At 49.4% G+C, this 23,788-nt stretch overlaps 1 protein-coding gene across 1 annotated transcript in view; it reads left to right on the top strand.

Moving 5' to 3' along the window:
- Positions 1–23,788, top strand: part of LOC119163836 (uncharacterized) — a 151,444-nt gene that overhangs the window by 37,483 nt on the left and 90,173 nt on the right. The window contains exon 2 of the mRNA XM_075873663.1: positions 15,904–16,423. Coding sequence (XP_075729778.1) covers positions 16,016–16,423 — 408 coding nt within the window. The 5' untranslated portion in view covers positions 15,904–16,015. The remainder of the gene's footprint in view (positions 1–15,903; positions 16,424–23,788) is intronic.

Genomic DNA, 23,788 nt, shown 5'->3' with positions numbered 1-23,788 from the left:
GGGTGAGCTCGTTCGATAACCCGAAGGGGATAAGCCGCGAACGCGGATAAGACAACGGGGCGGAGTCTGTCGCTCCGGCTCGTCAAACGCGGCGCGCCCAATCGCAACACGATTCCTTCGCCTTGCAGGAAACCGGGGCCTCTCTCTCTCTCTCTCTCTCTCTCTCTCTCTCTCTCTCTCTCTCTCTCTCTCTCTCTCTCTCTCTCTCTCTCTCTCTCTCTCTCTCTCTCTCTCTCTCTCAAATGAGAGATAAACACAAGGAATGCTCTGCAGGCATTCACGCTTGACGTGAACCGTATGCTGCCCCTGCGTGAATCATTTCCTCGAAGACATTCCGTCCGACCCCCCCCCCCCCCCTCTCCTCTCTCATGCACTGCGCCTCTGACGCACTATACGCAGTGTGGAATTGTGCAGCGTGGAATAGTAACATTAGGCTTGAATGCACAGTAGCATTCGATGTGACCTCAGACATGGTATGCGCACAGTAAGAGGAATACCCGCTGTCATGTATTAATTTCGAAGGGTTACACGCTGAATGCCTTGACTGTTGGGAGTCCTTGACTGCTTTAGAAAAGGAGGTATTTTCATGATAAACTTTCGGCAAGACACCCTCCTCCCCTAGAAGATTTTTGAGGGATGGGGGAAACTTTCGGGCTACGGGCGGGGTAATAGGTCTCCTAAGAGTGCGGGGCAGCGCGTACTCGTGAAAGAATCCGTGTGTGTACTGGCGACATTCATGGGCTTTCACGAAGGGTGCCATGCGGACTTGCTCTAACACATCTTCAGTATATTACCCTGTAGCGCACATAAAAGACGGGGCAAATGTAGGTGCACACACTACAGGCACGTGCTAACATGACACACATCGCGCCATGTGTGTTGATGTGTGCCTACATATGACATGGCATGACATAACATGACTTGACAACATTATTTGATAGTCAGTGCTGAGAAAAATGATGAAGGGAGCCCTAAGGTTCCCATGCACTGCTTGTATGGGCGGGGAGAACGAGGCGGGAGGGTCGCAGGTTTCTTCGACCCCTTCCGCTCTATTAAGGAGTAGTGTGAGAATTTATTAGAAGGCAGTATTAAGGAGTAAGTGTACATACCAAGCAGTACGAGTACCTAGCCACTTTTTGAAATATATAAAGGAGCTGTCGATTAAGAAGGCCTCAAGAGTGTTAACGCCAATCCGCCTGCTTTCGGCCGAGCGCTAGTGGAGTGGTCGTTTCCGGAACCCCACTCCGAACATCTGGAGCGATGGCATGACTCAACACAGCTGTACGCAGCGTGTATGATCGCTACTGGTGCATTCAGACGACGGATCGAATCCCGATGTGGCGGGACGGACGGCGCGTCACGTGACCTCACATCAGTGATTCCCCTCGTCCGCGCGGCTCGCGGACGGATGAACCCAACCTGTTTCTCACATCGGGATTCTGGCGGGGGAGAGCCGGTACTTCAGCGGAAAAGCTTGGGGTCGGTGGCAACCAGTACACTTTCCGTCTGCTCGCGGCATGTCCTCCATGGCTCGCGGACAGCTGCATGACTGGTCGGCATCATCTACGCTTGAGCATTGTTTACTTAGTTTCCGGAGGCTTTGTTCTCAGGTAATTAAATATGCAGAAATCACTTTTGGTGGTTCGGGAAATGTCGCCGCCGTCGCTCAACACGCGAGATTAATCTTAGCCGTCATGGTGGTGAAATATTCTAACTTTTGCAACCGGCGACGTGCCGCTTCTAAAAAAAGGCGGTAGACACATTTAGAAGTTCTACAAGTGGGGAATAATGTAGTTGAAAGAATATCCTGCTAGCAACTCCCTTTTCTCCTGAAAGAATAACACTACTCGTTCATTTGTCACAACACGACAGACATCGCAGCCAAGCTTCGCTTCTTGCGGGCATTCATGTTGAATACTCTCAAACCGGTCTGCTGCCAGCGGGCGCAGGTGAGCGCCGAATCTGCTGTCGAGGGTAATCCGGCTGTTTTCCCCTAGGACACCGTCCGTCGTGTGGATGCGCCTGCAGGCGGACCATCCGCGGATTAGCTGTCCGCGTCCACGACAAATCCGGATTCGGTCCGTTGTCTGAATGCACCATACACGAGGTCGCACGCACACATACGCCGACCTTTTCGGAAAACGAGACGCGTGACATACGCAACGCGTAATCGTGCTTTCTTTATGCGTTCCTTTTAATGATCGCCCGTAGAATGCGCGGAATGCGACGAGCGAAAACATTTCGTTCGGCCACAGCGCTTTGCGGTGGTCGTTTGTACGAGCCCCTTTCGTGTGCGCGTCTATCTGATCGCACTCGTGTTTTGTGTGTGTGTGCGTGCACGTGTGTGTTTACGTGTGCCTTGTGTGTCCAGTCGGTGGTGTCATTTCCACGAGCCATTTCCGCGCGCTCTGCGCGGCTGGCGTTTGTCACCGGCGGCGCTGTGTCGGGTGTGAGGTTCCTAGATGAAACTTCCTTCATCTAGGAAACTTGGTCGGGTGATTCGGAACCCGCCACGTGGTAGCGGTTGCCTTTGAAGTTGGCGCGAAACTGCGCTGTTTACACTTTAGGGGCGAAACGACGTATACAAGGGTATCGGCTTGTTGCCGTGCCGTGTCGTCTTCGCGGTCCTTTATAAACGGGAACGTTTTACCGAAATCGAGTAAATCTTATTGCTCGCCACCGGTTCATGCTATATACAGATTATAAATTAAATAAAGGTTCGTCGTTACTGCATAAAAAGTCATGTTTGGCTTAGTAGCCACGTCAGAATTCCCGCCGAAATTCTGCAAGGCGCTCAGGTTTCTTATCTAGAACCAGATGCACATACGTGCGTATCTGCTGTAATGTAACTAATTTGACACAGCACTGCTTGGAAACGCATCTGCTAACCTTTGTAGCCTTTGGTTTACCGTTCGAGACAATGCCGCCTCCACAGTTTTAAACCTCTATACAACAGCGTTGAGGCCCACGGGACGGCTTAAAGCTCTCCCATAGTAGAGTACCCTGTGCTCTAAATCGTTACCCCCTTTTTCTAACCCCCCCCCCCCCCCGTTCGTCTCAGAAAACATGTTCTAGAAGGGACGGCTGTCTGCTCACCCATCGTTGAGTACAAAGTACTCGAAATAGTTAAACACTCTTACTAAACACACTCTACATCGTGATCCACTTTTTCTAAACACAATACTGTGCCGCCTCGCCTTCTTTCTATGTGAGCATACTGTATAGCGTTGTTGACTATGTGGGACGGCGTCTTGCTCTCACGTAGTAGACTACCAAGTACTCTGAATCGTTAACCACTTTTTTTTTTTTAAGCACACCCAAAAGAAAGCGACAGTTAGGCCTACAAGTTAAGCCTACAAGTTAGGCCTACGCCGACGGCGTTCGTAGACCTTAAACACCCTCCCTTAAACGTTTCGCCCCGCCCCAGTATTTTTTTTTGTCTGTAATACCGGACCATGCGCTTGTTTCTTTTCTTGTCCTTTTATTTTTGGCCTGATGCCCAATATTTTGTGTTTAAAGCGCGAGTAGTTTGTCGTGTGTTAAATATGGCGTCATGCTGCGCACCTTATATCTTTACATTATTCATTTCATCGTGTTTCGGTGGAAGTTTGCGCAGCGAGAAGTATAGTTTATAGCCGGTGCACCCGCGTAACGCCCGTGTGCTTAGATATGGAGACACTCCGGGCTGCCGAAAGGAATCGAGATCTGCCCTCTACGGTGCGTCTCACAATCATATGGTGTGTGTTGCGCGTAAAAGCACCAGAATCCAGATTTGCCCTCTACGGTGCGTCTCACAATCATATAATGTGTGTTGCGCGTGAAAGCACCAGAATCCAGATTTGCCCTCTACGGTGCGTCTCACAATCATATAGTGTGTGTTGCGCGTAAAAGCACCAGAATCCAGATTTGCCCTCTACGGTGCGTCTCACAATCATATAGTGTGTGTTGCGCGTAAAAGCACCAGAATCCAGATTTGCCCTCTACGGTGCGTCTCACAATCATATAGTGTGTGTTGCGCGTAAAAGCACCAGAATCCAGATTTGCCCTCTACGGTGCGTCTCATAATCATATAGTGTGTGTTGCGCGTAAAAGCACCAGAATCCAGATTTGCCCTCTACGGTGCGTCTCACAATCATATAGTGTGTGTTGCGCGTAAAACCACCAGAATCCAGATTTGGCCCTCTACGGCGCGTCTCACAATCATATAGTGTGTGTTGCGCGTAAAAGCACCAGAATCCAGATTTGCCCTCTACGGTGCGTCTCACAATCATATAGTGTGTGTTGCGCGTAAAAGCACCAGAATCCAGATTTGCCCTCTACGGTGCGTCTCACAATCATATAGTGTGTGTTGCGCGTAAAAGCACCAGAATCCAGATTTGCCCTCTACGGTGCGTCTCAGAATCATATAGTGTGTGTTGCGCGTAAAAGCTCCAGAACCCATCTCCATCCATGGCATACATTTGGTGCTACTACAAAAAAAAAGAGAGATGTAATACGCAATGAAAGACGCCCCACACACGAAAGCTGTGCCTCGTAGACTCTTCAAAATTTCGTCGCGTTTACTCAGTTTTATTTTTGAACGTGAATTGCTGGAAGATCCGCTTTTTAATATGACTTGCTCCGTATTCGCGTACTCATTTTTGGGGGGCAGTTAGCACTCCGTGTCGTCGTGTTGGTCCCAGTATGTCTCTCAAAAGCAGGAGGCTACGCCCTACCGTATAGCTTGGCTGTGGCCGGTCGTATGGTTTTGTCAACACAGAGAGAGAGGCGGTGGGAAAGAGAGGTTCACGCCGTTTTGCAGCTGGAGTACAAGTGTGCGCGCGAGCTGAAAAACCAAATAAACGCGTAAGGAAGGGAAGAAAAAGAGGAGAGAGGGGGTAGAAAAGCAGTGATGCGAGCATCATCGGTCTGCAGCTGCTTGCGACCTTTCGTCAGGCGTGTCTTCTCTTCCTCTTCATGGTTTTTCTTTTTTTTTTCTCGTCCGGCAACCTTGTGGTTGGCGGCTTCGTTTGCCTCGGGATTCCATTCTGCAGACACCCCCGCTACAGTGAGCTGCGCCTCCGACCCCACTTGCTTTCGTGCGTGGTTTGCCACGCGCAGCTTTGCACCGCTAAACACAGCTGGGACGACCGGACATCGAGTCGAGCAACAGCTGGCCGAGGTTATGTATGTAGGAACGGCGCAGTGGTACTCTGCAGATGCTTTATCCTGATGTCCCGATGTGCTAGATAGATGCACGATAAGGGAATGGGAGAATGTTTATTAAAGGAAAACGAAGCTAAAAAGGAACAGTTAAAAGCTGGTGGGTTGGGCCCCTATAGTCCAGGGCTCCGCTGGCCTCAGCAGCCTGGCGCGCCTAGTCTTGGCAGGAGCTCGACTTGGGCCTCGTTTTTCTCACAGGCGAGCAAGGTCTCCCACTGTTCCGTTCTGCATTTTTGCGCCAGAATCTGAGGCGCGTTAATTAAAGCACGAGATAGATAGATAGATAGATAGATAGATAGATAGATAGATAGATAGATAGATAGATAGATAGATAGATAGATAGATAGATAGATAGATATTGTTATACGACATCGGCAACGAAATATAAAGTGCCCCGTTGAAAGGTAATGAATGACTCTGCTCAGTGTCCATTACCTTAGCACAGTATATGTACTTATATTCCCAAGAATCATGCTTTATTAAGCTAATGGCCCTGTGCCCTTCCTTCTATAATGTCCTGAGATACCTCACCAAATGCAAAAAATGACGTCAGAGTAGCCGACGAAATGCTTAGTCTCGCACATTAATCGAAAACCCGTTAATTATGCGTCGCTATTACCACAGTTTATAGCACTCTTTAGCGCAAAGGAGGCCTTTGAGCTAAAGAGCTGTTGTAGCTGGTGGAGTTAATTTTAAACGCCACTCTTGGGATTGCACTGATCCACTTAGAAGAACTGATTCTACGACCTCATAACAATGCTCTCCCGGGGCAGCTCATACGGCTACGTTGAAACACGAATAGCCTTTTTCATAGGCCCCCATTGTCAGGTTATGATCAGTCTGTGTCAAATGTCAGGTCTTTTAGCGGCATGGCTCAGTGCTCTCCCATAGTTGAGTACGAAGTACTCGAAATCGTAAAACATTTTTTTCCAAACACATAACTTACCAGACTGTGAACTAAGGGATATGTCACCCACTGAAATATGTGAATGTATTGCTGTAAAAAAATTTAAATGATGTTCAGCGCAAGAAATGTCGTAAATGTCAACGCTGGTTCATAAAAACCACCACCCTACCTGCTGAAGTCCGAGACTTCACTTACGGTTGAGAGAATGGCAAGCGTTGCCAACGGCCTTACGGCGTGGGGTGTGGCGCCCTCCGCCTCATGTCCGCAGTGCGGCCGGACGGAAACTCTAAATCATGTACTTTACGAATGTCCTGTGGCACGCACTTTCTGGCATTTGGTGACCAGCATGTTTCACGTGAGAATGCAATGGCAGTCGCGGCACAGAGACATTTTTGTTGGGTATATAATGTGCATTGGTACTTTTGTATTGCGGAAGCGGAGGGGACTGGCATGCCTGCGGGGACGCCCTCAGAGGGCCATGTTTCCTCCGCTACATCGCTTAACAATCGCGATGCTAACACATCTGAACGAACAGTTATTCATTCTGGGGGAGGAAGCTTTCCTCCTGCGGTGGTCAACACGATTCATTATTCTCAGAAAGAACAAAGTGTCCATGCCTTGCCTTCATTACTGAGAAGGTAGGCTAGGGTTTGTGCATTCACTGAACCTGCATTGAGTATTGTATAAGTATTTATTCATTCTTATACGCATTTCTTAAATATTGTTTTTCGTTCTTTTTCATGAATTGTACGTGCCCCCGAGCATAGTTTTCTTTATGCACGTTAGAATTTCTGTTTACAGGTACAAACAATTCCTGCTGTGCATTTGAATGTATATTAAGATATATTAACATGTCGTGAGAAGGAACAATGTAACACGGAAATGTCTTCTGTGTATGTATGATTTTTTTCAGAAATAAAATTCTCTTAAACGTGGTTAAGCCACTTGAGCGTCTTCTATGATCAGGACAGCTCACTACTTTCCCATAGTAACGAGGTCACGGCGTAATATTTGTCAACACGGCTTGATTTAGTGTGGGGCCGTCGGGACGGCTTTATGCTTTCCCATAGTAGAGTACCAGGCACTCTAATTCGTAAACACCCTTCTCTAAACACAGCAACAGTGATAGGGTCGCAGTGTTCCACCTTGGCTTTGTGTTTATTCTTCATTAATTTTTCGAGGGATGGCTCACTGCTCTTCCATAGTTGAGAACGAAGTACTTGAAATCTTTAAGCAATTTTTCTAGACACACCTTGCACGTACTGTTGCGATGACGCTATTTATGCGGCAGCACGCCGCAGGCCTCACAAAAGCGCCTATCCCGCACTCCATAAATCACGGCTCATCGTGTGGAACTACCTCGATGAGCAGCTGGAGAGGCACGGTGAAGATGCTTTCCTTCGACGATGGCACACATGTATCTTCAGAGTAAAGAAGGTACAGCTGGAGCTTCTAGTTGTTCCGTACTAACGATGTGCCCACTCTAGTACGCGCATCCACGCGTGACATTCTCGGAAATGTGAAGTGTTCGATACACTTTATTGCTTCTTTAACTTGTTACATTCGGATACACTGACACAAATGGGGTTCTAGGGCTCATTTGTAAAATTTACACTGTTCTTACTTGTTCTCTTTGTTTCGTTTGTTTATGTACAAGTTTCGTGTACAAGAGACCTTCCGTTCATCCTTCTCAAAGCAGAGGCAGTTCCAGTCGGCGGTTCCGTTTGAACAATTGGCTTTGTTGTGATCGCGTGACTGCACTTTTGTGATGTCACAGTGATGCCGTTATGACGACATCGTTCGCTGGTGATATTTCACATTGTTCGCGTTGCCGCCGAATGTCAGTTTTTTCTTGTCCGATTAGGCATCTAAGGTTAATAATAAGAAAATAATATGTGGCATTTCATGTCCCCTAACGGATGGATGGGTGGATGAATTGATATGGCTGTACTCTTTAGATCAGGCGGCGGCTAACGCCACCAAGCCGCAATACTTAGTGAACCAACAACTTGATTTTTTTTTCTTTTAAATAATGAGGTTGAGGACTCGTACTTTGCAGTGAAAGGTTCAATTTTCACTCGTGCCTTGACTTTAGCCACCAATCAGATAACCTCCTTCTAGTTAAGTCTACCCGCTTAAAGTCTATTTTGCCCTCGCTGTCCCTAAATCCCAGTGCTTTGAAGAACTCTGCGCCATCATCCTGAACTATAAGGTGAAGCCCTTTACAGAACATTATCAAGTGTTCGGCAGTTTCCTCTTCCTCTCCACACGCACTGTATACCGTGTCTACCCCTTCGCATTTGGCCCGATATGTCTTGGTTCGCAGTAGGCCCGTAACCTCGGTAAGTACATACGCCGCATAGTGGGGGCTCTAGAAATTTCGACCACCAGAGGTTCATGAACGCGCACCAATATGACACAGTACATGGGCCTTTCGAGGTATTACTGGAAAATGCATAGGCCCGGATTAGCGATCGATTCCACATGCACACACATGCACACACACATGCACACACATTTGGGATTCCACAGCAGAGACTTGATTGGGTAAATTTTCACTCACTCACTTACTCACTCGCTCACCCTGTGATCGATTGATTTGTGGTGTTTAACGTCCCAAAACCACCATTTGATTATGAGAGACGCCTTAGTGGAGGGCTCCGGGAATTTCGACCCCCTGGGGTTCTTCAACGTGTGCCCAAATCTGAGCACACGGGCCTACAGAATTTCCGCCTCCATCAAAAATGCAAACGCCTCAGCCAGGATTCGATCCCGCAACCTGCGGGTCAGCAGCCGAGAACCTTAGCCACTAGACCACCTCGGCGGGTCTCACTCACCCTGTGCGTCTCGATCTCGTGAAGGTTTCGTTTTGCGATCTAATATTCCCAGAAAGCGAGTGAGTGAAGTAAGTGAGTGAGTGAAATGCTCGTTACGTGTCTCTCATTCTTACGAATTTCTCATTTTGGGCGCCAAGGTTCAGAAAAGCTATGCATCACCTCGCCTAATTTTAAGCTATCGTAAAATATCCTCCTCACGAAGCCATGGCTGCCCAACGTCGAAAATGCCCAGCATGACACGGTAGATGACAGCTGAGCATGGCGTCACCAACAGTGGTGTAACTCGGTGTAGCCAGAGCACCCCTATTGACGCGGCGCAGAGCACCCCTATTGAAAAAAATAATAATAATACCAACACGTGTGCCTTTTCCGACTTCCAGACAACCTGTAGCCGGCGGTTCAGTCGCGTGTAAACATACGCAGGCAAAATAAATAAACTGATTTCTTTCATCCTCGAAAACGAATGCGTCAGACGGTTCAAAAGAGAAGCATGGGTTCGTGCTCTGCGAGGCATCTGCGTAAACAGGAAAAAAGCCTGTTAACCATACTATAACCCGCTTTGGTAAAAAGCGTAGAAGGAACAAAAAAAAAAATACCGTTCGCGAATGAGCTCTCATGTTGTCTCGGGAAGTGTCACGAAGGCGAAGCTATGAAAAGTGCGCTGCCTTCGTCGACGAGCGTAGTCACGCTCTCTTAATCTGTAAGAATGGGATGATGTCTCTTTTTTATTTGTTCATTTTCTGCCGCTCTTTGCGTTTTTTCTGCTTAACTTGAAGTCGCATTTCAGTAAAGTCATCTGGGATTCCACAGCAGAAATTTAACTAGGCTAAATTTTCACTCCCTCACTTAGGGCCAAACAACGAAACGTTCCTTTCCTCAGTAAGGAAGCCTTCATTTTTGTGAGGCCGCCTTATGTCACTCTGAAAGCTTCCTCACTGAGGAGCCCTCGGTAAAGGCTTCCTTGGCGCTTCCTCAGCTTAAGGTTGCTTTGGGGCTACCTTCGTGCGCCCTTAGGTCCGCTCCTTGCCCTGAACGAGCGCTTCGCCTCACAGCTAGCCCACGTGATGTTTTCGTTTTCGAGGCAACCCTCTCACCCCACCCCTGTGGGGAGACGTCAGCGGCGAGCGTGCGTGCACTGCACCACGGAGGAAGAAAAGGAAAAACCTGTTTCCTTCCTCCGTGGGGCGTTTCAGTGTTGCTAGAATGCACCACGTTTTGCGCTCGACTACAGTGGCTTTTCACATTCAGTAATCGTAGTTGGAAGAAAGCGTACACGCGTCTCTATATTAACACTTCAATTTGGAAGTGATGTGGTGACCCAACTTTTTTTTACAGAATAAGCGCTTGTGAGCAAAGCTTATATTCGATAATCTCGAACGCAGGAGCGCGGCAACCATTCCTCCCGCGAGGACGGGTTAAGGGAGCTTTCAGAGTACGCTTGCTTCCTCCGTCGGTACTTGGTTGTAAGGAAGCCTCACGTAAGGAGAGGACGCGGTCAAAGGAAAGGAACGTTTCGTTGTTTGGGCCTTACTCACTCACTCACCCTGTGATTGATTGATTTGTGGTGTTTAACGTCCCAAAACCACCATATGATTATGAGGGACGACTTAATGGAGGGCTCCGGGAATTTAGACCTCCTGGGGTTCTTTAACGTGCACCCAAATCTGAGCACACGGGCCTACAACATTTCCGCCTCCATCGGAAATGCAGCCGCCACAGCCGGGATTCGAAACCGCGACCTGCGGGGCAGCAGCCGAGTACCTTAGCCACTAGACCACCTCGGCGGGTCTCACTCACCCTGTGTGTCTCGTTCTCGTGAAGGTTTGGTTTTGTGCTCTAGTATTCCCAGAAAGCGAGTGAGTGAAGTAAGTGAGGTGAGTGAAATGCTCGTTACGTGTCTCTCATTCCTACGAATTTCTGATTTTGAGCTCTAAGGTTCAGAAAAGCTATGCATCATCTCGCCTAAATTTAAGCTATCGTAAAATATCCTCCTTACGAAGCCATGGCTGCCCAATGTCTAAAATGCACTTAACAAACACGAAACATTAAGAATTCAGTCCCGAGGCATACAGTCACAAAATTTTTTCCTACGCTGTAGTATCGTTTCCCGATAGAACATGTCAGCAAATCTTGATGTTGTGAATCCGCAAAAATAGTATTCGCCAACAAAAGAGCATCGTGCATTCGGCCCTCCAGATCTTTTAATTGGTCCTTGCATGCATGCCCCCCCCCCCCCCCCCGCCGCGGTGGTTTAGTGGCTAAGGTACTCGGCTGCTGACCCGCAGGGCGCGGGTTCAAATCCCGGCTGTGGCGGCTGCATTTCCGATGGAGGCGGAAATGTTGTAGGCCCGTGTGCTCAGATTTGGGTACACGTTAAAGAACCCCAGGTGGTCTAAATTTCCGGAGCCCTCCACTACGGCGTCTCTCATAATCATCATATAGTGTTTTTGGGACGTTAAACCCCACATATCAATCAATCAATTGCATGCATGCCTAAATTGCTGAGTGCGCGTTTTTTTTTCTCTCTTCTTTTTCGCGTTTACAAGCTGTAGTGGCGTGTCTGTCGACACTCATTGTCTCTCGTCGGCGCAAGCTCTAACGCCAGCACCCTTGCCCCTCTCCCCCCTTTCGTTTCTAACACCCCGCAGTGGCGCGACCGGCCTTGGCGCCACTTTGGCAGCACGCGTTGGAATGCGTTATGCATAAACGCCGCACTATATACTGCGCCGTGAGACGTCTGTGTACGAGTGACAGAGTTTATGGCTTCCTTCTTTTCAAGGACCCGGTACGTGCACGACGTGTCGCCACCCTGTGGATGATTTCGCATTGGGCAAATGGGCACTGCCGTCCTGGACTGTTATACGAATGTCTTCTTAATTCTGCACGCCGAGAAAGGAAGGTAACGAGGTCATTGAACGTTGAAAGCACCGACCCAACCGTTTTCGTATAAGCACGCGTCTACCGTGGCGTGGCAAAGTTAACAGCTGGGCATGTCGTCACCAACAGTGGTGTAACTCGGTGTAGCCAGTGTGTGGCACGCATGACTCGTGACACACACCCCCCCCCCCCCGCCGAATTTTTTAGCTATGACACACAGAGCACAAAATGACACTGGAGTATACATCTGTCTGCCCAACCCCGCTTCAAATCCAAAGAAGCCCCCCCCCCTTTCCCCCACCCCGAAAAAACAAAAATCCTGGCTACGGGTCTGCTTTCCACTGATGAACTATAGCGTGCCTAGCTGTTCCTTGCTGGTGTCTCTGTGCCCTCATTTTATTTATTTTTATTTCATTTTATTTTATTTCAAGTTCTCTTATTACATGAAAATACACAACACTGGTTAGACCCATAGCCACTGGCTAGTAGGGGGTCTAAATAAATATGCATTTAAAGGAACAGATTGTGTTAACAAAGCAGATATTTTATAAGTACACTTCAATCATACAAGGAAAAAAATCGAAACAAAATATAAGAAGGAAACATATTTGTGATAAGTCATTTGCAGTATCTTGCAGCATTGTTCCATGCAAACAACGGATTGTATGTATACAATACATCAAATACATAAAAGTACGTATACCATGTCAAGTATGATTTTGTTAGACATATAATCTATTCAAGCTCGCATATAATTATTTCAAGCTCGCATCTTGACCACAAGAATAACGGAAAATTCTATACCCTTTTCAATATGTGGGCGTGGCCATTTCGTGCTTCTGTGCACGAGCGATTCCTCTTTTTTTTTCTTTCGTAAGTGTCGTGACATCAAATCAACGTGGTGATGATACGTCTAGGTGATTCATCCTTACCGCCGTTCCTATCAATATGAGCCGCTGGTAGTATTACTTTGTTAATAATTCACAAAAAAAGAGGTAGGGGGGGGGGGGGGCAGCCTTAAAAATCGATGCTTCAACTTTTCCGTAAAATATGATCTCCATTTCAGCAATTGTCTCACCGTCGCAGTTCTACAACCTCGCTAATGTCCAGTAAATGGGTGTACGCTTTTGCAGTAACTCGCAGTTCTGCAAGAAGGAAACGAAAGAAAAAAATGGACGTAGTTTCATTTTTCTGTTGACTCACGTAGCAGTCATTACGGGTCATTGTCACGTGTATACGGAGAAAAAAAAAGGTAAGCGCGCACAATGAGCTTTTACGTAGTTATTTTTTGTGACCATTTGCATCTGTGTGCTCGACTGCTTGCAACGGTGATCTCAGCGTCGCCACTCCTTGATAACCAGAGAGGGGGGCGCTCCCCTCTTGTGACGTATGGTATTTGCCATCCATTCGTAATTTGGCGCGGTTCGCGCTCGAATCCGGTTTACCCTATAGAGGGAGTCTGTATAGACCACAGTCGTCGCAGCACGCGACCATCGCCAGACGGGCCAGCTGGTGACGCGTCGCCGCATGAAAGCGCGCCCATTAATCCTAATTGCTCGCGCCTCTATTAATGCGACCGGCCAATCAGCGGAGGCCGCGTGTTTTTTGCCGCGGCGTGTTCCCAATGAGAGCGCGCGGCTTTTCTCGACGCTAATGGGAAGAGCGCCGCCGCGTTAAGAGGACGTGGGGAGGCTGTAGCTTGGTACGTGCGGGAGGGGGGGGGGGAAGGGTACATTTACTATCGGGGTGTATAGCCAGACGATACGATATGCAGCGCTCTTTACCGTATCGACTCATCTCAAGCGCCCCGCTCGTTCATGAACGAGGTGGTCAGATTCTATCTTTAGCGAGTTTTAGTACTGCAGAATGGTGCTGCGTACGCATCACGCAAGCGCCTTGCGCTACGTGGCGTCCTTTGCCACTAATCGGCTTTTAGTACGCCGTAGTACCCGCGTACGTAACGAGCGTGAAGCGTGTTGCGTCGTCTGGTAGATCAAAATAGAAGCACGTGTTGTTGACAGCCAATGTGAGCCAATCCAAGTGTTATAGCCAGATTATGGCCATATTTTAAGCCACAGAGCCGGTCGGTGCTTGCCTTCGATGCCGCCATTTTGCAAAACAAAGTCTCGCGCTGTCGCGAACTTGTTCGAGAGCGGCGCGATCAGCTCATACGTACGCATGCACGCATCTCATGCGTGCGTACGTAGCGGCTGCGTACGTAACGCGATACGTGCGCGTTGCGGTCTGCGCATGCGCACTACGCAGAACGTGGCGTCCTTACGTACGCAACGCCGCCACGTACGCAGCGTACGCAGTACTAAAACTCTCTTTTTTTTATCGCACCGCTAAACGTCTCGGTGAGCTTATAAACAGGACCAGTCAACCATGGCTCCAACCTCATTTTTTCACAACCCCCAAGAAAGCTCGACAACTCGTAGAGTAGACCGCGGCGATCACGTTTTTTCCGAATATTACAGCACTTGCACGGTACCGCGCCGCACCTCCTTTCCTACACTTGACAAATCCTCCTTTCGCGCGCAGTGACGCAAAGTCGCCGATCGGTGACGTCACGTAGCACGCAGCTCTTTGATTGGTCTAAACCAGTCGCGGCGACGGGCTATACGCTTTCCCCTCACTGTGTGGGAGAAGAATGGCGAGGCCGCACAAAAAATTTAAACCAGCTGGAACCGATGTTCTAACCGATGTAACTTCTTTGATGTAGCACGTATTCGCAAAATTCCTGTGGCAGAATGTTCCCCAAGCACAAGTGTACGTATTTATTTTTGTATTAGTTTTTGGACCTCAGTGCTGTTTTGCTGGCCATTTAACTTAAGGAAGGTGTAGTAAGTGAGTGGTGGTGGCGATGCTGGTGGCTGTGACGTTGCAGCAGGTGGGTTTAGCCTTGCATATATAGCGGGCAAGTGTTCAGCCTGATCATCCCGTAAACACGTGTTGAGAAGTTGAGTGGGTCATAGGAAGGCTGTGGACATCCGTTGCATTCTCTCCTCCTAGCTGCTGTGTGCCCTCCAGGAAAAACGACATCTTGAAATACCCCCTGTATATGGCAACCCCTTTGCAGGAATCTGCAACGGCTCCGCGTTAAGAAATGAGTCATAAGAAACAACAGCAATAATAAAGACAAAAGAAGGTGTACCCTATACTTTACCTCTATAGACTCATGATTTTCGCTGTAGTACTGATCATCGAACTTGATCATTATGCTGTGCATTTGGGATGATACTGAGTCCTTGTAAGCACCAGCTTTATTCTGTGACGACAAAAAAAAAAGTATAACTTCGACGGAGAATAAAAAAAGTCGTGGATGTTGATAAACCGCTAAAGGAACACGCAACGGGGCAGTATGTGATCGCGCAAAGCCGGCGAGGTCGCCCTTTTGAGGAGGCGCCGGATGTACGCCCGATGAGCACGAAGTCGCAAGGCCGCCGCTCTTCCTTTGCTGCCACCGCCGCTTCCCTTCTTCTTATAGCGGGCGCCGCAAGAGACACAGCGCGCGTTGTTCTGTCAACAGCAACTCGTAGCAGAATGATACATGGGGCACACTGCACTGTGGTGTTTGCACGGACCACCTAACCAAGGAAGAATGAGCCCAACCAACTTAGAAGATATGTGTTAAGCAATGATTCGTAAAGTATTTTTTTTTCTTTCGCATGTCTCCGGGGATCCTGCATAGGTGGACGACTTTTTAAAATGTGTACACTAACAAAAAACACACATAGAGGCTCTTTAAAGCTACTTGTCTTTACCAACACTTATTAGTAGCTGGACCTGAACCTGAAGATGCCTATTTATAACACAGATACATATTTTCTGCGCTAAGCTGTTGAAAATATGAAATGACTAGATGTTGGTCAACGGCGCGGGCCGTTAAAAAACAAAAAAAAATTTGGTGGCGTGCCTCGAAGTATGTTTAACAGCGTGCTACTACTCCACCATTAAAACGACTACGTTTTGCTTTTGTATACCTATATTAGACCATTTATCCTTTATGCCTCTAATGTGAATTATGTTTTTTTTATGCGTACCGTCTACTTACCTGAACCACTCTCTTTGTCTGTGCAGGTGAAACTGCCACAAGGAACGAACACAAGCCGGAGATCACCGAAATAGTTCGTTGAACTCTAGCGCCTTCCTCAGTGTAATAGACAGCCACAAAACTCCGACACGTAAATCAATGGAGTCGAAAGACAAGAGCTCCCGGTCGGGCTCTCGGGCCAACCTGAACGAGTCGACGCTGCCTCTGCTCGAGGACGTGGGTGGCGGCGACATCAAGGCGGCCGACGAGGCCAAGGAGAAGATTGAGCTCGAGCTCAAGGGCGGAGACTCAGGCTCTAAGGGCGAGGACTCGAACGCTGCCACGGCCGAGCCCGGCTCGGACGCTGGCGGCAAGGAGGCTGGCGGCGAGTCTGACGCCGAGGCCGGCAAGAAGGACAAGAAGGGCAAGGACAAGAAGAAGGACAAGAAAGAGAAGAAGGAAAAGAAGGCGTCGTCGCACAAGCGGTCGCCATCTTGCGTTGAGACGCTTACCATCGGGCTCAACCTGCTGGACCGGGACGAGAAGCACGTCAACGACAGCATCAACGTGAGTTGGCTTTTATTTTTTTGGCTTAGCTATCACGTGACTTCTACGTCACGCCGCGTGGCGGCTTTCGCGGTATTATGTAATCTTAGTTCTACTCGTCTTCGTGAAACGTGGGGGCCTCGAACCCATGAGAACTTTTTCTTTTCTTTCTAAAGAAATTTGTTGCCATTGGGTGATTGCTTTCACTCTTGATATGTTCAGCGTCAGGACTGGCCCCTGTAGACAGCGGCCTGGTGACTTCGATTCTGCCTTCGACTTTGTCAACGTCTTTGACCGAAATGAACTAGCTACTCGCTCTTCCAGGCTCATATTCGCAAAAACGATCGTACGCAAGAACTTACATCGCAGAAGCGAGAGTCGGACAATCGCGGTTTTACAGAATACAGCGGTGATACAAAAGGCTGTCGTCCAATGGCAAATAGTTCAACACCAATGATGGACCTCTGAAGTTCACCTCTGATTATTGTCCGTAGAACTACCACTTTATTCTTTTGCTGGTTTTACCTTTTTGGTATATTTTTTTAACCTTTTTGGTACTGTACGTAAATTCCCACGTATTACAGAAGCTCCTCTGCGGGAGACACACCGTCGGAACACTGGTGACCCCTCCCACTCCTACACACACCCAGACCTCTTTCAGGTTCACCAAGGGCGTCTTTGCGTGCATAAAAAAAAAGAACAATACCAATCTTTATACGCACGTCTGGTCTTCATACATCCAGTTACATCACTCATTCTTTGCCTTGTTGTGATCGGCCCCCATGTCTGGGCGCCGCTTGGACGCGTGGAATGGTTCCGGCTTCGCAGCGCGTCCTGAGACGTCCAGAATCGGCAACAACACAGCAGTAGTGCTGCGAATTCCTTGGAGTCGTCGGCTCGTCTTGCCAAAAAGCCCTTTGGGCACGCACGACCGACAGATTACCGGGGGGGGGGGCTGTTCGCTGTCTGGGCTGCCTAGAAGGAGTGGTCATTGCTTGGGTCGTCAACATTCAGCGGACAATGAGCCGAGCGCTTTGTATTCATCTTCGGGGACATTCCTCACGTTCCATGGCGCCTTTCCCGAGCGATGTTTCCTCGAGGAGTCATCTCGGCGCGTCCGACTCCCCGTTCTCGCACTGTGCCAGTGGTGTCGTGTATTGTGTGTGTTACACCCTCGCCGGGCAGCGAACTGGGCGGGCCTCTCCTCCCTTCCCAGGTTGGGAAGGAGGCGGTGTGACTTTCTCTCTTCGGGGGGCATAAAAACGCGAGCGCAGGACGCTCGGAGAGAGAGCTTCCTTCCATCATCTAGTATGATGCTTACTCCATGTAACACGCTACCTTCAACATCATGTAAAATAGTGTAAATAAATCGTTCAAGTTATCAGCTCCGGCTCCTCGGCCCGTCTTCGCCCTGACCCTTGGATGGCTCAAGGCCCGACAAATTCCCCCAGTCACAACAGTGGATGGCAGCGGTGAGATGATCTGCGCAGGAATTCGACTCCGGCTTGGTGAGTGCACGACCTTTTCTCCTTGAGAGTTGCCAGGCTTAAATTAGTTCTTCCTGGTAACAAGAGTGTTGGAAGCCTGTTCACGGGAACCTTGCTTCAACGCTTTCCCTTGAGAAACTTGTCGGCAGAAAAGTAGCAGCCATGGCTTGGAGAAAGTTGCACAGATCGGACCTAGACGTGATATGCGGGGAATTCGGGATTGATTGCGGGAAACATCTTAAAAAGGCGGAAGTCATCAGGGCTATGGAGGCAAGCAGAGATGACGAGGAGATCGTGGAGTTGTGGGAGGATATAAAAAAAAAAAGGGAAGATCAGGAGCGCGAGCGCCATAAAGAAGAGCAGGAACGCGTGCGCGAGCGCGAGCGCAAGCACGAACTGGATAAGAAGCGCCTAGACTTAGAAATAGCTCGGGCAACTACCTCAGGAGGCGCAACACTCAATGCTCCAGTAAGCAAGGCACCAAAAATAAAAGACCTCCTGAATCCTTTTAAGATGGGAGAGGATATCGGGTTATTTTTGGTCAATTTTGAGAGAAGTTGCGAAGGCAAGTTTGAGCGTGAGTTATGGGCACAAATGCTCTTGACCGTGCTTCCATGCGAGGCAGCGGATGTACTGGCTCGTTTGCCGCGAGATGAGGCGAATGACTACGATATTGTAAAGCGTGCGCTACTAAAGAGGTATCGGCTGTCTGCTGAAGCTTTCCGACGACGTTTCAGAAATAGTAGCAAACGTAGCAGTGAATCATTTGCCGATTTTGCATACAGTCTGAGGTGCAATCTCACCGAGTGGCTTAAGGGCGAGGGAGCTTTTGGAGACCATGACAAGGTAGTCGAGTTGATTTGCACGGAGCAATTTCTGAACGTTCTAAGTGACGAAGCACGCTTATGGGTATTAGATCAGCCCGGGGAAAAGAATTTGGAGCGTACCGCAGAACTGGCTGAAGAGTACACCATGAGGCGTGAGGAAATAAGAGAGCGCAACAAACCCGCAAAGAAACCATACCGTGAGAATTCTAAGCAGTCTGAGCGCAACAGTTATGCCCCTATTGCACCAGGAGGGACGAATGAAAAAGACACGCACGGGGAATCGACCATGAGTGGACGCGCTGGCAAAGAGAAAGAACAGGATAAGAATCGCGACAGAGCATTTGAGGCAAAGAAACCCATTGTGTGCTATCGATGTAATGAACCGGGGCACTTAGCAGTGGGTTGCCGTAAGGAAAAACTCGTTTTCTCCCTTTTTAACCATACTGATGAGAACATGAGGTTACTTGAACCGTACTTAAGAGAGATGACTGTCAATGGGCAAAATTGCCGGGTTCTACGCGATTCTGCGGCCACTATGGATGTAATACACCCATCTTACGTGCCCGCGGATGGGTTCACCGGAGACTGCGCGTGGATCAGACAGGTAGCGCAGGAAGACAGTGTGTGTCTGCCAGTGGCCAAAGTCCTCATCAAGGGTCCCTTCGGAGAACTGGAAACAGAGGCTGCCGTGTCACAAAGTTTGCCGAAGCAGTACGGTTACCTTTTTTCTAACCACTCGGAGGACCTGTTAAGAAAGAAAGGTCTGAGCTTTGGAGAACACACTGTACATGCTCTAACGCGGTCTAAGGCAAAGGAGATCGCAAAGGAGCTCGGCAGTTCCCAAAATAGAGAGGCACAGGCCCCCGACGAAACAAGGGCAGACGCGAATCAGGAGAACGTCCCGAGCGATGGCGAAAGCAGCTTTAAGGGTTCCAGTGAGGCCAGCGAGGAAGTTAACCTTCTTTCCGTGCTACCTTGCATGGGCGGGTTCTTGGAGCTATCGAAAGTAAGCCCGGAGGTTATCGCTGCGGAACAGGCCGAGGATAAAACGCTGCAAAAGTTGAGCGATATGGTGGAGGAGGGGTTGGCGCGGAAGAACGTCTTTTTGCACCGCCGCGCCGGAATTTTGTACCGTCAGTACAAAGACTCGAAGGGGGTGCACTATGATCAATTAGTGGTTCCACAGAAATACCGAGCCAAAGTACTGGAGCTGTGTCACGGTGGCGGGTGGTCGGGCCATCTTGGCAAAAAGAAAACGAAGACTCGTCTACTTAGGGAGTTTTATTGGCCCAATTGTTTCAAGGATACCGAGAGGTATGTGCAATCCTGCGATGTGTGCCAAAGAATAGGCAAAGCACACGACCAGCAGAAAGCGCCCTTAAAGTTGGTGCCACTCATTAGTGAACCTTTCCGCCGCCTTGTCGTGGACGTTGTGGGCCCCCTGCCTGTGACAAAGTCAGGGTACCGCTACATCTTAACCTTGATATGTCCTGCCACAAAATTCCCGGAGGCGGTTCCCTTGAAGGAGCAGTCATCTGTAGAAATAGTGGATGCTTTGCTTTCAGTGTTTTCGAGAGTAGGCTTCCCGTCAGAGTTACAGAGCGACCAGGGCAGTGTGTTTACTAGCGCACTAACTACCACATTCTTGGAGAGGTGTGGCATTAGGATAATACACAGTTCCGTCAGACATCCTCAGAGCAATTCAGTAGAAGCATGGCACTCGGTTCTCAAAAGGGTATTACGGGCATTGTGCTACGAGAATCGGAAAGATTGGGAAGCATGCTTGCCAGCCACCATGTTTGCCCTGAGGTCTGTGCCGCACGAGGCCACCGGCTTTAGTCCCGCTGAGCTAGTATATGGGAGATCTCTAAGGACCCCACTTCGCATGCTGCGAGAATCTTGGGAAGGGAGGGGTGAGGATCCCACTGTGATCGAGTATGTGTTGGGCTTACTCGGGCGACTTCAGACCTGCAGAGAACTCGTTGAGGCGAACATGACAATGGCGCAGCTTAAAGCAAAACGTCTGTACGATAAGAACGCACGTCAACGTTCGTTTTCAGAAGGAGATCAGGTGATGCTTTTAGCATCATCTAAAGCGAACAAGCTCGCGGTTCAGTGGGAGGGCCCTGCGAAGGTTATGCAGAAGTTGTCGGACACCAATTATGTGGTCAAACTACCGGGAAGGCGGAAAGAGGTAAAGATTTACCATTCAAACTTGATGAAACCTTACCACCAGCGGTCAGCAGTAGTTCAACTCGCGCTTAACGTTCCGGAGGAATTAGAGACAGATTTTCCTTTTCCCGGGCAGGCTTCTGATTCTCAGTCCCTCGACATCTTGCTAGACACGGTCACCAGTAACTCGAATTTGAATGCAGAACAGAAAAGAGAACTGGAGAACCTACTGCGCGAGTTTGAGGGAGCTTTCGTCGACCGGCCAGGAAGAACCGATTTAGTTGAGCACGACATTGAACTAACTTCTAATGAACCCATTCTTTCACGGCCTTATCGCGTGTCACCCAGGCAAAGGGAAATTCTCGCACGCGAGATTCAAAGAATGTTGGAAATTGGTGTCATCGTCCCGTCGGAGAGTGAGTACACCTCCCCTCTAATACTGGTGGAAGCACCCGGGAAGGAACCGAGACCCTGCATCGATTATCGGAAACTGAATGCCGTCACGCGAGACCAGCTGTACCCTATTCCCAACGTAGAGGAGAGAGTGGAAACTGTTAGCAGGGCTCAGTACGTCTCCACGCTAGACCTCACACGCGGCTACTGGCAGGTGCCTATGACCGAACGAGCCAGTAAATACGCAGCGTTTATCTCCCCCTTGGGCACTTTCCGACCCCTGGTCATGAGTTTTGGGCTCAAAAACGCGCCCTTTTGCTTTTCACGGCTCATGGATCGTGTGCTGGCGGGAGCAGAGAACTACGCTGTTCCTTATCTAGATGATATTGCAGTGTTTTCGGACAGCTGGGAAAAACACCTGAGCCACTTGCGGGACGTCTTGACGCGCTTAAGGAACGCGGGCCTCACTGTTAAAGCAGAAAAGTGTCAATTGGGACAGGCGGAAGTAGAGTATCTAGGGCACATTGTTGGGCGAGGATGCCGGCGGCCCCACGAGGTAAAACTTGCCGCCATCGAGAACTATCCCCGACCTGTCACTAAAACTGATATCAGGGCCTTTCTAGGCCTCACTGGATATTACCAACACTATATCCCCAAATATTCACAGATCGCCAGTCCTCTGACCGACAGTTTAAGGAAGGGAGAGCCCGTTAAAGTCCAGTGGGACGAGTTAAGGGAAAGTTCGTTCCAGGCTTTGAAAGCAGCACTGACGTCTCAACCGATTTTACGAGCTCCGGATTATAACCGACCTTTTGTACTTCAGTGCGACGCTAGTGAAAGGGGTCTTGGGGCTGTTCTGAGTCAGCGAGATGAAAGTAGAGAGGAGCACCCCGTGCTTTTCATTAGTCGTAAGCTTTCCACACGTGAGGAGGCTTATAGCACCTCAGAGAAAGAGTGTGCATGCTTAGTGTGGGCTATTTACAAGCTTCGGTGCTACTTGGCCGGCTCGCCCTTTCTTGTCGAGACAGATCACTGTCCCTTGTCATGGCTTCGGAATATGTCGCCTAAAAATGGCCGCCTACTGAGATGGAGTTTGGCACTGCAAGAACATAATTTTGAGATCCGCTACAAAAAGGGGCGGGATAATGGAAATGCTGATGCTCTCAGCCGAGGCTTCCTGTGATAAGGAGCAAGCGCATTCCGATTGAGTTACGACAGCCCGGGTTTTTTATTTTGTTATGTCATTCCGTGTATCTTTTCGTTTTGGATTTTTTTTTAACCTTTACTGCATGGTGAACCTGTTACTTAGTCTGCCTGCCACGGCCAGACGTTGAGAAAGGGATATAATTTGTTAGTTGAGTTTCCCGACCTTCTCACTTCTCACTCGCCAGTTGCCTCAAGGCTATGCGACTTGCGGCTTGAGTGCAATTTATTTAAGGTAAATTCTTCAAAACTTTAGGAGCGTTGCCATATTGCTTTGTTTGGGGACGTTCCAGGCAACGTTCTAGTGTGGCTGCTTTTATGCCGACAACGGGCTAAGAGTTCAGTAGCCTGGCATATCTCGGGAGGGGTGGTGTACCGCCTTGTCGCTGCTTGGGTACTGTGCGGATTTGATCACTAATGTCAGTCCCAGCCTTCGACCTGCGGGGGCCCCTTCGACGGAGAGTACTACTTACGGACCTGCTGACCCCACTTGAGCGAGAGAGAAAACCTGAGCCGCAGCCGTTCCAGAGCTGCTGCGCTGCCAGGCCTCTTCAAGGTGCAGCGTTGGGCTGCCCATCTACGAGTCCTTTTTCCCGGCGGCGGACGAGCTGTTGTGATCGGCCCCCATGTCTGGGCGCCGCTTGGACGCGTGGAATGGTTCCGGCTTCGCAGCGCGTCCTGTTGCGACCGGGGTTTCCAGACACCGGAGGTCCGGGATGAAGTTGTCGAGGCAGGAGGAAGAGAGACTTGAAGAGGGTTTATTTACAATATGTACATTGCGAACTCCCTACACGGTGAGCTCTCAAACGTGGCAGGCCTCTACATGTCTCCTAACATAGCGCTACATGGTGCTTGGTTCTACATGGTTCTGCTCGGTTCTGCTCTCGAAAAAAAGCACACACGAATGAGCCGTGGGGGCTCATTATAAAGGGTCTGTCCTCCCCAGATCCCTAGATCGGGGACCGCGTACAGAGGGCACCGTCCAACCACGGATCACACATTACCCGCGAGGGTGACGAGCACGCACGGTCCACGTGAACGTTCAAAATTGAAGCGTGGTCACTGCACGGCCATGTGGCACGAACGTGGCTCCTCCTCGTCAAGGGGTGTCGCTGGGCGAGGGGTCTGAAGTTGATGACTGCATCCATCGAAAGGGCCGCCGTAAACAAGCTTCAAATGGTCGCCGAACGACTCGTTCAATTAGCGGGACGATTTCCGGCCGCCGCCGCCGCCGTCATCTTCCAAAGAAGAAGCGGCACTTGTGGTCTCCCGAACTGCTCACGGTGTCGTGGCGGCAAGACGCC

The sequence above is a fragment of the Rhipicephalus microplus genome, chromosome 9 (assembly GCF_043290135.1).
Source record: "Rhipicephalus microplus isolate Deutch F79 chromosome 9, USDA_Rmic, whole genome shotgun sequence".
Lineage (NCBI taxonomy): Eukaryota > Metazoa > Arthropoda > Arachnida > Ixodida > Ixodidae > Rhipicephalus > Rhipicephalus microplus.
Note: the sequence above shows the minus strand (reverse complement) of the source record. Positions and strands in the feature narration are given on the sequence as shown.